This window comes from Entelurus aequoreus, linkage group LG18, assembly GCF_033978785.1.
Source record: "Entelurus aequoreus isolate RoL-2023_Sb linkage group LG18, RoL_Eaeq_v1.1, whole genome shotgun sequence".
Lineage (NCBI taxonomy): Eukaryota > Metazoa > Chordata > Actinopteri > Syngnathiformes > Syngnathidae > Entelurus > Entelurus aequoreus.
The window spans coordinates 4,348,790-4,361,510 of record NC_084748.1 but is presented as its reverse complement, the minus strand read 5'-3'; the positions used below and the strand labels follow the sequence as shown (position 1 = coordinate 4,361,510).

General features: G+C 37.6%; 1 protein-coding gene across 1 annotated transcript; it reads right to left on the bottom strand.

Annotated features, from left to right (window-relative positions):
* Positions 1-3,949: 3,949 nt before the first annotated feature.
* Positions 3,950-12,721, bottom strand: LOC133633463 (5-hydroxytryptamine receptor 4). Its single transcript, XM_062025995.1, has 2 exons — positions 12,690-12,721; positions 3,950-5,109 (listed from the first exon to the last, which is right to left on the bottom strand). The coding sequence occupies exon 2, from the start codon at positions 5,094-5,096 to the stop codon at positions 4,035-4,037; it is 1,062 nt and encodes a 353-aa protein (XP_061881979.1). The 5' UTR covers positions 5,097-5,109; positions 12,690-12,721; the 3' UTR covers positions 3,950-4,034.

The following is a 12,721-nucleotide window of genomic DNA, read 5'->3' as shown; positions in this document are numbered from 1 at the left end:
GTGGAGGGAGGTGTGGCCAGCGCGCCCGCAGGAGCAAAGGTCACCGCCTCTGTCTGTGGTGTTGAGGACGAGCACCATCGGATGCGGGCGGGGCATGTGCTGACGGCGAGACACAGCTGAGAGGTGATTAGATTTCCCAGGTGGTACGTGTTAATCTAGTCATCTGTTGTCTTTAGCAGTAGAGAGCAGGTGGAGAGAGAGGATACGGACGTGACTGAGAAGTCACGTTCTGCTGGAGAAAGACTCTGACAAAAATCTATGCACATTAAAACTTTGTTAAAACTGCACGCTTGGCAACTTCCACACTGTATTTTTGTGTGCACTTTCATTTTATTGACAGTTTACTTAAGAAACATATCAATGAATCATTTAGTTACAACATAATTTGATCTAAATTTACTTTTTGTCAGTTATTAAATCCCTCCTTAAGCAGTATTTTTTCTAGTATTTACTTTTCCACTCAGTCTGACCTTGGCCCAAAGTTGATGATAAGTAATAATAATTGTGGTTTTGGTTGTCAAATGTAAGTAGGTTATGTATACTTATTGAATATGATTAAAATCAAGGGTAAGATGACTAGTTCGGTGTCCTTTAGTGACCTTTTGAAAGAGAAAACTGGCTCTTTATCATGGTTGTTTTAGTTCCTGTTATCAAGGAAACAATCGATGGCAGCAGTTATAAGCTAAACTGTGGATCAGAATACTTTAAACATACGCAAATATTACTCTGTGAGTGGGAATCACTTGCTTCTGAAATATTTGGCTATAATTTTGTTGTGGTTTTTATTGTAAACATTCCATAGGTGGTGACATATCTCCATGCTTTGACAATGACATCACTATTTACACATTTCCTTCACTTAAACAAAACAATTGCATACAACAGCAATAACCAGGAAAAAATACAAAAATAATACGTAGGAATAAAATGTACTTATGAGTATAAAAATGGTGAGTACAACTGGAATTAAATTAGGACATGATAAAAAAAATTACACAATTGTACGTGTGTACACTTCAATTAATTTATACATCAAGAAAAAAAATTAAAGTGAATCAAAATAAAGTAAATAAATTTAAAAAAAATAAATAAATCAATATATTACGTACATATACATATATATACACATATATACACATACATATATAAATACATATATATATATGCATATATATGCATATACATACATATACATACATACATACTGTACATACACATACATATACTGTACATATATTACAGTACATACTTATTTTAGTTAATATACATATATATTTATATATATATTTATAAATATATATATATATATATATATATATATATATATATATATATATATATATTTATAAATATATATATAAATATATATGTATATTAACTAAAATAAGTATTTATATTTAGTTAATATACATATATATTTATATATATATTTATAAATATATATATATATATATATATATATATATATATATATATATATATATATATATATATATATATATATATATATATATATATATATATATATATATATATATATATATATATATATATATAATATATATATAAATATATATGTATATTAACTAAAATAAGTATGCACCAAAAACCAGACATTTGCAGCTAGAATAGTCATTTACCACATTAGCAATGTATACAGTGTATTTCTTTCAAGTTAAGACTAGTTTAAAGTTATCTTCATTGAAAAGTACAGTGCTTTTCCTTCAAAAATAAGGACATTTCAATGTGACCCCAAACTTTTGAACGGTAGTGTGTATATATATATATATATATATATATATATATATATATATATATATATATATATATATACATATATATATATATATATATATATATGTGTATATATATATATATATATATATATATATATATATATATATATATATATATATATATATATATATATGTATATATCTATATATATATATATATATATATATATATATATATATATATATGTATATATATATATATATATATATATATATATATATATATATATATATATATATATATCTATATCTATATTATATATATATATATATATATATATATATATATATATATATATATATATATATATATATATATATATATATATATATATATATATATATATATATATATATATATATATATATATATATATATACGTTAGGTCAGGAAAAACCACAGAGGCTATTTCATCCCTACAAGCCTGTTTCGCAGGCTTTAATAGAACCTCTATGTCTCCCAGGCCAGCTGGGAGACATAGACTCCCCAATGTGTCGAGGGTCTTCCACTTGGCCTTCTACCGGTAAGACATGCTCTAAACACCTTCCCAGGGAGTCCCGACCCACCTCACCTGGTTCCTCTCAATGTTGAGGAGCAGCGGCTCACCCTATCGCTCATTGAGAGCCCCGCCACCCGGGGGAGGAAACTCATTTCGGCCGCTTGTACCCGTGATCTTGTCCTTTCGGTCATAACCCAAAGCTCATGACCATAGGTGAGGACGGGAATGTAGATTGACCGGTACATTCAGAGCTTTGCCTTCCGACTCAGCTCCTTCTTTACCACAACTGTTTGATACGGCACGGAGTAATTGAATTTTCAACTTCAATGTTGACATCAACAATGTTGACAGCCTTCCCGGTAAGGTCTATTCAGATGTACTGGAGAGGAGGCTACGCCGGATAGTCGAACCTCGGATTCAGGAAGAACAGTGTGGTTTTCGTCCTGGTCGTGGAACTGTGGACCAGCTCTATACTCTCGGCAGGGTCCTTGAGGGTGCAAGGGAGTTTGCCCGACCAGTCTACATGTGCTTTGTGGACTTGGAGAAGGCATTCGACCGGGTCCCTCGGGAAGTCCTGTGGGGAGTGCTCAGAGAGTATGGGGTATCGGACTGTCTGATTGTGGCGGTCCGCTCCCTGTATGATCAGTGTCAGAGTTTGGTCCGCATTGCCGGCAGTAAGTCGGACCCGTTTCCAGTGAGGTTTGGACTCCGCCAAGGCTGCCCTTTGTCACCGATTCTGTTCATAACTTTTATGGACAGAATTTGTAGGCGCAGTCAGGGCGTTGAGGGGATCTGGTTTGGTGGCTGCAGGATTAGGTCTCTGCTTTTTGCAGATGATGTGGTCCTGATGGCTTCATCTGGCCAGGATCTTCAGCTCTCACTGGATCGGTTCGCAGCTGAGTGTGAAGCGACTGGGATGAAAATCAGCACCTCCAAGTCCGAGTCCATGGTTCTCGCCCGTAAAAGGGTGGAGTGCCATCTCCGGGTTGCGGAGGAGACCCTGCCCCAAGTGGAGGAGTTCAAGTACCTCGGAGTCTTGTTCACGAGTGAGGGAAGAGTGGATCGTGAGATCGACAGGCGGATCGGTGCGGCGTCTTCACTAATGCGGACGCTGTATCGATCCGTTGTGGTGAAGAAGGAGCTGAGCCGGAAGGCAAAGCTCTCAATTTACCGGTCGATATACGTTCCCATCCTCACCTATGGTCATGAGCTTTGGGTTATGACCAAAAGGACAAGATCACGGGTACAAGCGGCCCAAATGAGTTTCCTCCTCCGGTTGGCGGGGCTCTCCCTTAGAGATAGGGTGAGAAGCTCTGCCATCCGGGGGGAGCTCAAAGTAAAGCCGCTGCTCCTCCACATCGAGAGGAGCCAGATGAAGTGGTTCGGGCATTCAGTCAGGATGCCACCCGAACGCCTCCCTAGGGAGGTGTTTGGGGCACGTCCGACCGGTAGGAGGCCACGGGGAAGACCCAGGACACGTTGGGAAGACTATGTCTCCGGGCTGGCCTGGGAACGCCTCGGGATCCCCCGGGAGGAGCTGGACGAAGTGGCTGGGGAGAGGGAATTCTGGGCTTCCCTGCTTAGGCTGCTGCCCCCGCGACCCGACCTCGGATAAGCGGAAGAAGATGGATGGATGGATGGATGGATGTTGACATCACAGAACCAATAGCCGAGGTACCAAGTTCGACTTAAATGCTAAAAATGCAACCCATACAAACCCCAAAACCCCAACATTATTTTATTGTGCATCATTTGCTTCCTTCCTGGTGTGTGATAGTTCCATTCCGGGGGAGATTCCAGGTCGGCATACCCGAAAGCCCATAAACATAAGGAATGCCTTCCGGAAGGAGCGATTGAAGAAACCGTACAGGAAGGGATTTAGAGACGAATTAATGTATCCCAGCCATAGAAATATATCCCAGATGAGCACCTCTGTGCTGTACTCAATAAAGGGGTCCACGATGTTGACGGTAAAAAAGGGCATCCAGAAGAGGAGGAAGACTCCCATGATGATCCCCAAAGTCTTAGCTGCCTTTCGCTCCCTCTTCATCGTGTTGCGATGCTTCTTCTTCTTGGTAGAGTCCTTGCCAACACCGGCGGCCATCTGGCTTTCCATGGCGCTGATCTGCTTCGCCTGCCGTTTGGCCGCTTTGAATATCTTCCAGTAGGCTACCAACATGATAGCCATGGGCAAGTAGAAGGCGATCAAGGACGCCATTATAGCGTAGACGCGATTGACTATTAAGACGCATACATCTTGAGGGAGAACCAGGTCCACGCCGACAGCGTGGAGGCCGAGCATGATGGGTCCAAAGGAGATGAGCATGGGAACAGCCCAACATATGACGATGAGGAAAGCCACTCGATTCTGGGACATTATCAACGAGTAAACCAGCGGGTTGCAAACGGCGTAGTAGCGATCATACGCGATGCAACTCAGATGGAAGATGGAGGCGGTGCAGAGCATGACATCGAGACTGGAGTGAAGCCGACAAAAGAGGACTCCGAAGTACCAGCAACCTTCCACGGTCCGGATCATACTGTACGGCATCACCAGCAGGCCCACCAGGCAGTCGGCCACCGCCAGGGACATGACGAAGGAGTTAGTGGGCGATTGCAGCTGCTTGAAGTAGGCGACTGATAGGACTACCAGGAAGTTGCCCACCACCGTGCACACGATGGCGACGGAGAAGAAACCATAGAGGACAATGCGGAACGCCTCGTTCCTCAACATGACACAGGACTGAGGATCCATCTCAAGGGTGGCGTTGGCGTCGTCTTGAAAGCTGGTGTTGTCCATTCTGGTCTCAAACCTGCCAAAATAAAGACACCATTGATTGGATGAGACTGCCTTGTGGTTAGAGTGTCCGCCCTGAGATCGGTAGGTCGTGAGTTCACACCCCGGCCGAGTCATACCAAAGACTATAAAAATAGGACCCATTACCTCCCTGCTTGGCACACAGCATCAAGGGTTGGAATTCGGGGTTCATCCATCCATTTTCTACCGCTTATTCCCTTTGGGGTCGCGGGGGCGCTGGAGCCTATCTCAGCTACAATCGGGCGGAAGGCGGGGTACACCCTGGGCAAGTCGCCACCTCATCGCAGGGCCAACACAGATAGACAGACAACATTCACACTCACACACTAGGGCCAATTTAGTGTTGCCAATCAACCTATCCCCAGGTGCATGTCTTTGGAGGTGGGACGAAGCCGGAGTACCCGGAGGGAACCCACGCAGTCACGGGGAGGACATGCAAACTCCACACAGAAAGATCCCGAGGCCGGGATTGAACTCACGACGTCTCAGGACCATCGTATTGTGAGGCAGACGCACTAACCCCTCTTCCACCGTACTGCCCGGAATTCGGGGTTAAATCATCAAAATGATTCCCGAGCGCAGCCACCGCTGCTGCTCACTGCTCCCCTCACCTCCCAGGGGGTGGAACAAGAGGATGGGTCAAATGCAGAGAATAATTCCGCCACACCTAGTGTGTGTGACTATCAGTGGTACTTTAACTTTTAACTTTTTAATCATTTTTTGTTGGATAATACAGAGGAGCCCCAATTTCTGAACTTAAGTAGTTCTTGAACAGAGTTCGTAAATCAAAAATTTTGGATAATGAAGCAAATTTCTCCATAATGTAAATATTAAAGCTGCAAGCAGCCATGAACGGGTCATCGTACCGCCGTGTAACTCTGGGTTCACGCAAGTTGGCGGGCGCGCATGACACAGTTCAGTCACGTCCTTCCCAATGCCCTGACCCACCACCAACCTTCCGGAGGATCGGGTGGTTGTTACTGGAAAGGGGGTGAACTTGGCGCACCAGAAACCAAATGATACGGCTCTGAGGCATCCATCCATCCATCCATCCATTTTACTACCGCTTGTCCCTTTCGGGTACAGCTGAAAAAGTGGCATATTTACAGTTAGCATGTGTCACGTACCATGTTATATGAATTTGAGGCATTCGGCTGCAAAGTTGGCTAAAAAAAAAAGTTGTAATGCAAGTTTAACAAAAGGACAAAAAGTCAGAAGCAGCAATTTTCTGCCTCATGTTACTAACGTGAAATTTTATGAATTATATTTAATATAGTGCTATTTCAATTTTGTCTCCACACGCATAATGAGTCACAGTTAAGTCAGTCACTATGTTTCCATGCACTAAGCTAGTCTGATTTCTCAAATATTTAATTTTTTTGTATTTTCACACCTACGTCTGTTGCATGTTTCTTGATGGTGTCAGGACAGAGCGACTGTGTGATGAGCCAAGAAGACGCCAACCAGGAATCGTCGAACAAAAAGCTTTATTTGTTTCAGCGAGCCTCAGACTGGAACTGCAGCTTCCAGGAGAAAGAGCATGGGCCTGAGTACTCTCCTGATGTCCTTTCGAACCACTGTCCCTAAAATACCCCTTACACGAAGACCCCCCACTCTTCGTAACTCTCGCCTTGGAGCCGGCCAGTCTGGACAAAGCCCGAATTGTTGTTTGGCCAGTCAACCTATTTCCTGACCTCTTTCCTCTGCTCAGTTTGACCCCTATACTCTACTCCTACCCGTGGGGGCTCCTACCAGATGTCGCTAATGTGTTTATAATCACTTCTAAAATCCAGGCTTGCAGTCCTTTAGGATCCCAATTGTCCTGGGGGCAAAAGCCACCACTATCTGGATGGACATCTGCACAGAATAATCCTCTAAAGGATTCTGTGACCAAATACAAATACATGCTAGTTCACAATCATATAAGAAAAATGCACACGGTATAATTTACCGCATGTGTAAAGTCCAAGTGTCCATGCACTCTCTTTAATGCGACCACGCCGTGGGTCTCCGATAAACTGGGGAGCGCTATTTCCTTTTAGCAAGGTTAAATTAATTCCTTTTCCGGTTGACCTATGACGTCACACTAGGCATCTGCGGATCCTTACAACTTGTTTTAAGTGATGTCCGCTGTAATATTGGCACATATTACAAATATTAGGTCTTTCAAGGCTATGCTGATGTTAAATAGCAGACAGCATCAAGAAATGATCTTGGACAAGACGCTACTACCAAGAATGTATCGGGGCGGATGCAAGTCGGGTACAAAGAAGAGTTTTTTCGAAGGAATTTTCAGACGAAAATCATGGAAACAAAACTTTGGAATGTCTTTAAGTTCATCCAAAAGTCTCTGTGGATTGACGTAAGGAGTTTTAAATCCGAAGGAAAAGACTGTTCGTGCCCCGGCTGGTATCCAGAGGAAGGTTGCGAACAGGCAACCTCAAAAAATAGCAAAACTGATGTTTAGTATGTTTTTGTTCTTTTTTTCATGACATTCACTTGTCATACGTGTTGCTATGCTAACGAGTAGAGCTGCAGCTATCGATTATTCCCATAATCGGAATTGTCAGAACAATTCTAAGTTATCACAAAATGTTGTGTGTTGCCATGAGTTCCCGGCGAGAAGACAAAAGCTGTCTTTGATACTACCAAGAAGTAGGCTTGTAAAACTCCACTGTGTAGGATGGGAAGCAACATGAAGGTGTTCTGTTTCTTTGGTGTATTGTAATCAACGGAAATATATTGTCTTGATCCGAGAACTACAAAGCGGAGAGGAAGCAGGGCCTGACTCCCCTCAAGGCGACCTTTTCTTTCAACTGTTTACGACCTTTTCTTTGAACTGTTTTAATCAAAGGCGATGGCTGTTTACGACCCCCGGCCCTTTAGAAACAACTGTTGCCATGTAATCAGGGAAAGTCCAAATAAAAGAGAAGGCGTACAATCTTTCGTCAGAGCGTGGTGAGACTGCACAAAGAGCACAGTCCAGACGTCTGTCCTCTATTGAGCCAAATGTAATTCTGTCTCTGTTCAATTCCTTGCTTCTTGTCTTGTTTAATAGATGTCATCAGTGTTTGAACCTGACACGAGTAATCCATCCAAAACACACGTTATTGTTACATGCTCACATAAATGCCGTTTTGGTCGGAGGCCTGATCCCAGGATGCAGAAGAAGGCAGCAAGCGACGTGCGGGTGACACGGCCCTTTTAGTAGGAACAGCAGGCTCGACGAGCACAGGTAATGCAGGAATGACAACTAAACACCGCGGCATGCAGAGGACCAAGCACATAGCAGGAACAAACGCGTGGTAAATATTGATTCAGCACCACCCGGCACCTGGTGCGGGCAAATAAACCCTAATTGTGGCGCTCCGGCCAGAGTGAGTGAAAAACAAAAGTAGAGCGCCTGACAGGAAGTAATACCAAGAGCAGCAAAACAATACAGCATCCAAACAGGCGGATGGATCGTGACATTTAGTGCTTTTGTAGCGTATAAAAGTAGTAAAAATACAGGGTACAACAGTGGTCCCCAACCACCGGGCTCTTCATAAAGAAATACAATCATGTGTGCTTACGGACTGTATCCCTGCAGACTGTATTGATCTATATTGATATATAATGTATATATTGTGTTTTTTTATGTTGATTTAATAAAAAAATAATAATAATAAACTTTTTTTTTTTTTTTTTTTTTTTAATTTCTTGCGCGGCCCGATACCGGTCCGCGGACCGATTGGTACCGGGCCGCGCAAGAAATTTTTAAAAAAAACAACAACAAAAAAACTTTTTTTTTTTTTTTTTTTTTTTTTTTTAAATTTCTTTTTATGTTGATTTAATTAAAAAAAAAAATTAAATTTCCGGGCTCGCGCAAGAAATTTTTAAAAAAACAACAAAAAAAAAACTTTTTTTATTTTTTATTTTTTTATTTTTTTTTTTTATGTTGATTTAATTTTTTAAAAAAATTAAATTTCCAGGCCGCGCAAGAAATTTTTAAAAAAACAACAAAAAAAAGATTTTTTTTTTTTTTAATTTTTTTTAAATTTCTTTTTATGTTGATTTAATTAAAAAAAAAATTTAATTTCTTTTTATGTTGATTTAATTTTTTTTTTTTTTTTTTTTTTTGAAAAAAATTTTTTTTTTTTTTTTTTAAATTTCTTGCACGGCCCGGTACCAATCGGTCCGCGGACCGGTATCGGGCCGCGCAAGAAATTTAAAAAAAATAAAAAAATATTTTTATTTTTTTTTTTTAAATTTAATTAAATCAACATAAAAAACACAATATATACATTATATATCAATATAGATCAATACAGTCTGCAGGGATACAGTCCGTAAGCACACATGATTGTATTTCTTTATGAAGAAAAAAAAAAAAAATCCACCCCCCTCTTCCTCCCCTCCCAAATTTTCAAGCGTTGACCGGTCCCCAGCTACAAAAAGGTTGGGGACCACTGGGGTACAAGGATTTGGCTTAAGGAAAATGAGACGTGTGAGCACTAGAACTGGGTGTAGTATGGACAAATGGGGTCAATTATTATTGATGTATTTTTATTTTCTTTCTTTCTTCTTAATCTTTTTGTATGTGTTTTTCACTTTTCTAATTTTTTCTTTAAAAGCCTAACCAGGGACGAGGGTTGCAAATTAGCCTGTGGCTAGAAGTCTTATGTATTATGGGTAGCAATGTTTCATTGTACTGTCACCGTCAAATAAATACATAAATAAAATATATAAGTACATTTTTTACTTTTTTTGTCATAAATGCACATCATCAACATTGCAAGTGCATCCATAAAAAGTGCATCAATAACTCGGTTGCACTTATTAAACGATTAATCGAAGCAACAGAGTAAGCTATTTTCTAATCGATGAATCATGGCAGCTCGACTGAGGAGCATTTTGGGTCAAGGGAGGAAGACAAAATACAAATGGAAAAAAGTAGCAATTTTTACTAAACAGTCTTAAAATCATAAAAAAAAGATTATAAAATTAAATGAAAATTGTAAAATTTTGAATACAAGGAGAATTATGTTGAGGTTCTGAGTATAAAGTTGTAATTATGGGGGGGGGGGACTATTCTGAGAATAACGTCATAATACTAAGGAATAAAAATGTTAAGAAAATAAAGGACGACTTTAAAGAAGAATTGGGTCATATTATTTACTTGGTATAACTAAAAACTACATTTCCCAAAAATATTCTATACTTAATGGCTTTAACGTGAAAATATATACATTTTCTCTCGCACTCAGCGACTTCATTCTCATGATGTTTGGAATTTATTCTCTATATCAAGGCTGTACAGGCTTTTTTTTGGCACGTTTTGTACTGTACTAAAACCAAACTAAATATACTAAAACCAATACAATGTAGGTCGATCAACATATGGTAAACCCGCCCCCCTCCCCCCCCCCCCAAAAAAAAAAATTATATATATATATATATATATATATATATATATATATATATATATATATATATATATATATATATATATATATATATATATATATATATATATACAAACACACACAGCCCTTTGAGACACTTGTGATTTAGGGCTATATAAATAATCATTGATTGATTGATTGATTGAGATACATATATTCATACATTTACATATATACTTACATATATATATACATATACATTTATACACACATATATACATACACATATATACATACATATACATATATACATACATATACATATACATATATACACAAGTATATACATTAACATATACACAAAAATATACATATATACATACATACAAACATACATACATATACACATACATATATACACTTATATACATATACACATATACATATACATATACATATATACATACACATATATACATACACATATATACGTACGTACATATACATATATACATACATAAATACACGTATATACATTAACATATATGCATACATATACATATATACACTTATATACATATACATATATACACACACATATATACATACATACAAACATACACACATACATACATATATACATACATATACACATGCATATATACATACATATACATATATACATACATAAATACACGTATATACATTAACATATATACATATATACACTTATATACATATACATATACACACACACATATATACGTACATACAAACATACATACATACATACATACATACATATACACATGCATATATACATACATATACATATACAGTATACATACATATACATATATATATATACATATACATACACATATATACATACATATACATATATATACACATATATACATTCATTTATATACATACATGTACATACTGTATATACACTTATACATATATATACACACATATATACATACATACAAACATACATACATACATACACACATACATATATACATACATATACACATTCATATACATATATATAAATATATATATATATATATATATATATGTATATATATATATATATATATATATATATATATATATATATATATATATATATATATATATATATATATATATATATATATATATATATATATATATATATATATATATATATATATATATATATATATATATGTCTTAATTAGATTATCCAAAAAAATAGTGCTCGATACCGTGGTAGAGCGTAATATGTATGTGTGGGGAAAAAAATCACAAGACTATTTCATCTCTACAGGCCTGTTTCATGAGGGGTTTTCTCAATCCTCAATCTCCTGAGGATTGAGGAAACCCCTCATGAAACAGGCCTGTAGAGATGAAATAGTCTTGTGATTTTTTTCCCCCCACACACACATTATATATATATATATATATATATATATATATATATATATATATATATATATATATATATATATATATATATATATATATATATATATATATATATATATGTGTCATGGGCCAATAAAAAATGAGCTGTGGGACACAAAAGCCCCCCCGGGCCTCACTTTGGACAGCTTTGCTTTACATGTCATGGAGACATGACACGTTACTATTGTCATGGAGACATGCCACGTTACTATTGTCATGCAGCAGGTCACACATGACAGAATATTGAAGTTGCAGGTCCAATGATGTGAAGAGAGACATGATGCTTTTAATGAAGACCACTGGGACTACTCAGTGATGGCAAAGTGACACTTTCCTGACAAACGACTCAAATTATGACCTATTTATAGAAGCTTATTATTATTATAAATCATAATCATGGAGGATTGTGACAAAGTAGAATTTAATTGAGAGGCAACTTCTTATCCTTTCTTCAGTTAATTACATACCATCCATTTTTGACAATTAACCAGAAATAATCCTCACACTAGTTAAAAAATGCTTTAAATCATTATTATATGGTATTCATCAAAGAATATTTCTTAAATGGTTATTTCTTTGGATTCTTGTTTAGCAACGTCTACTGTATCAATGCTACTCACTAAAATAAAATAAAGTTAAGAGACACAATCTGTTTTTAGTAGAAATCCATGGAAAACAAAGTATTGATCTGCTAGCTAGCAGGCTTGGAAAAAGCCAGAACAAAGACACTCACGGCAGAGAGAAGATGATCCGTGGTCACGTCGC

Excerpts from the sequence above, each read along its gene's own strand:
- LOC133633463 (XM_062025995.1), bottom strand. The coding sequence starts at position 5,096 with ATGGACAACACCAGCTTTCAAGACGACGCCAACGCCACCCTTGAGATG.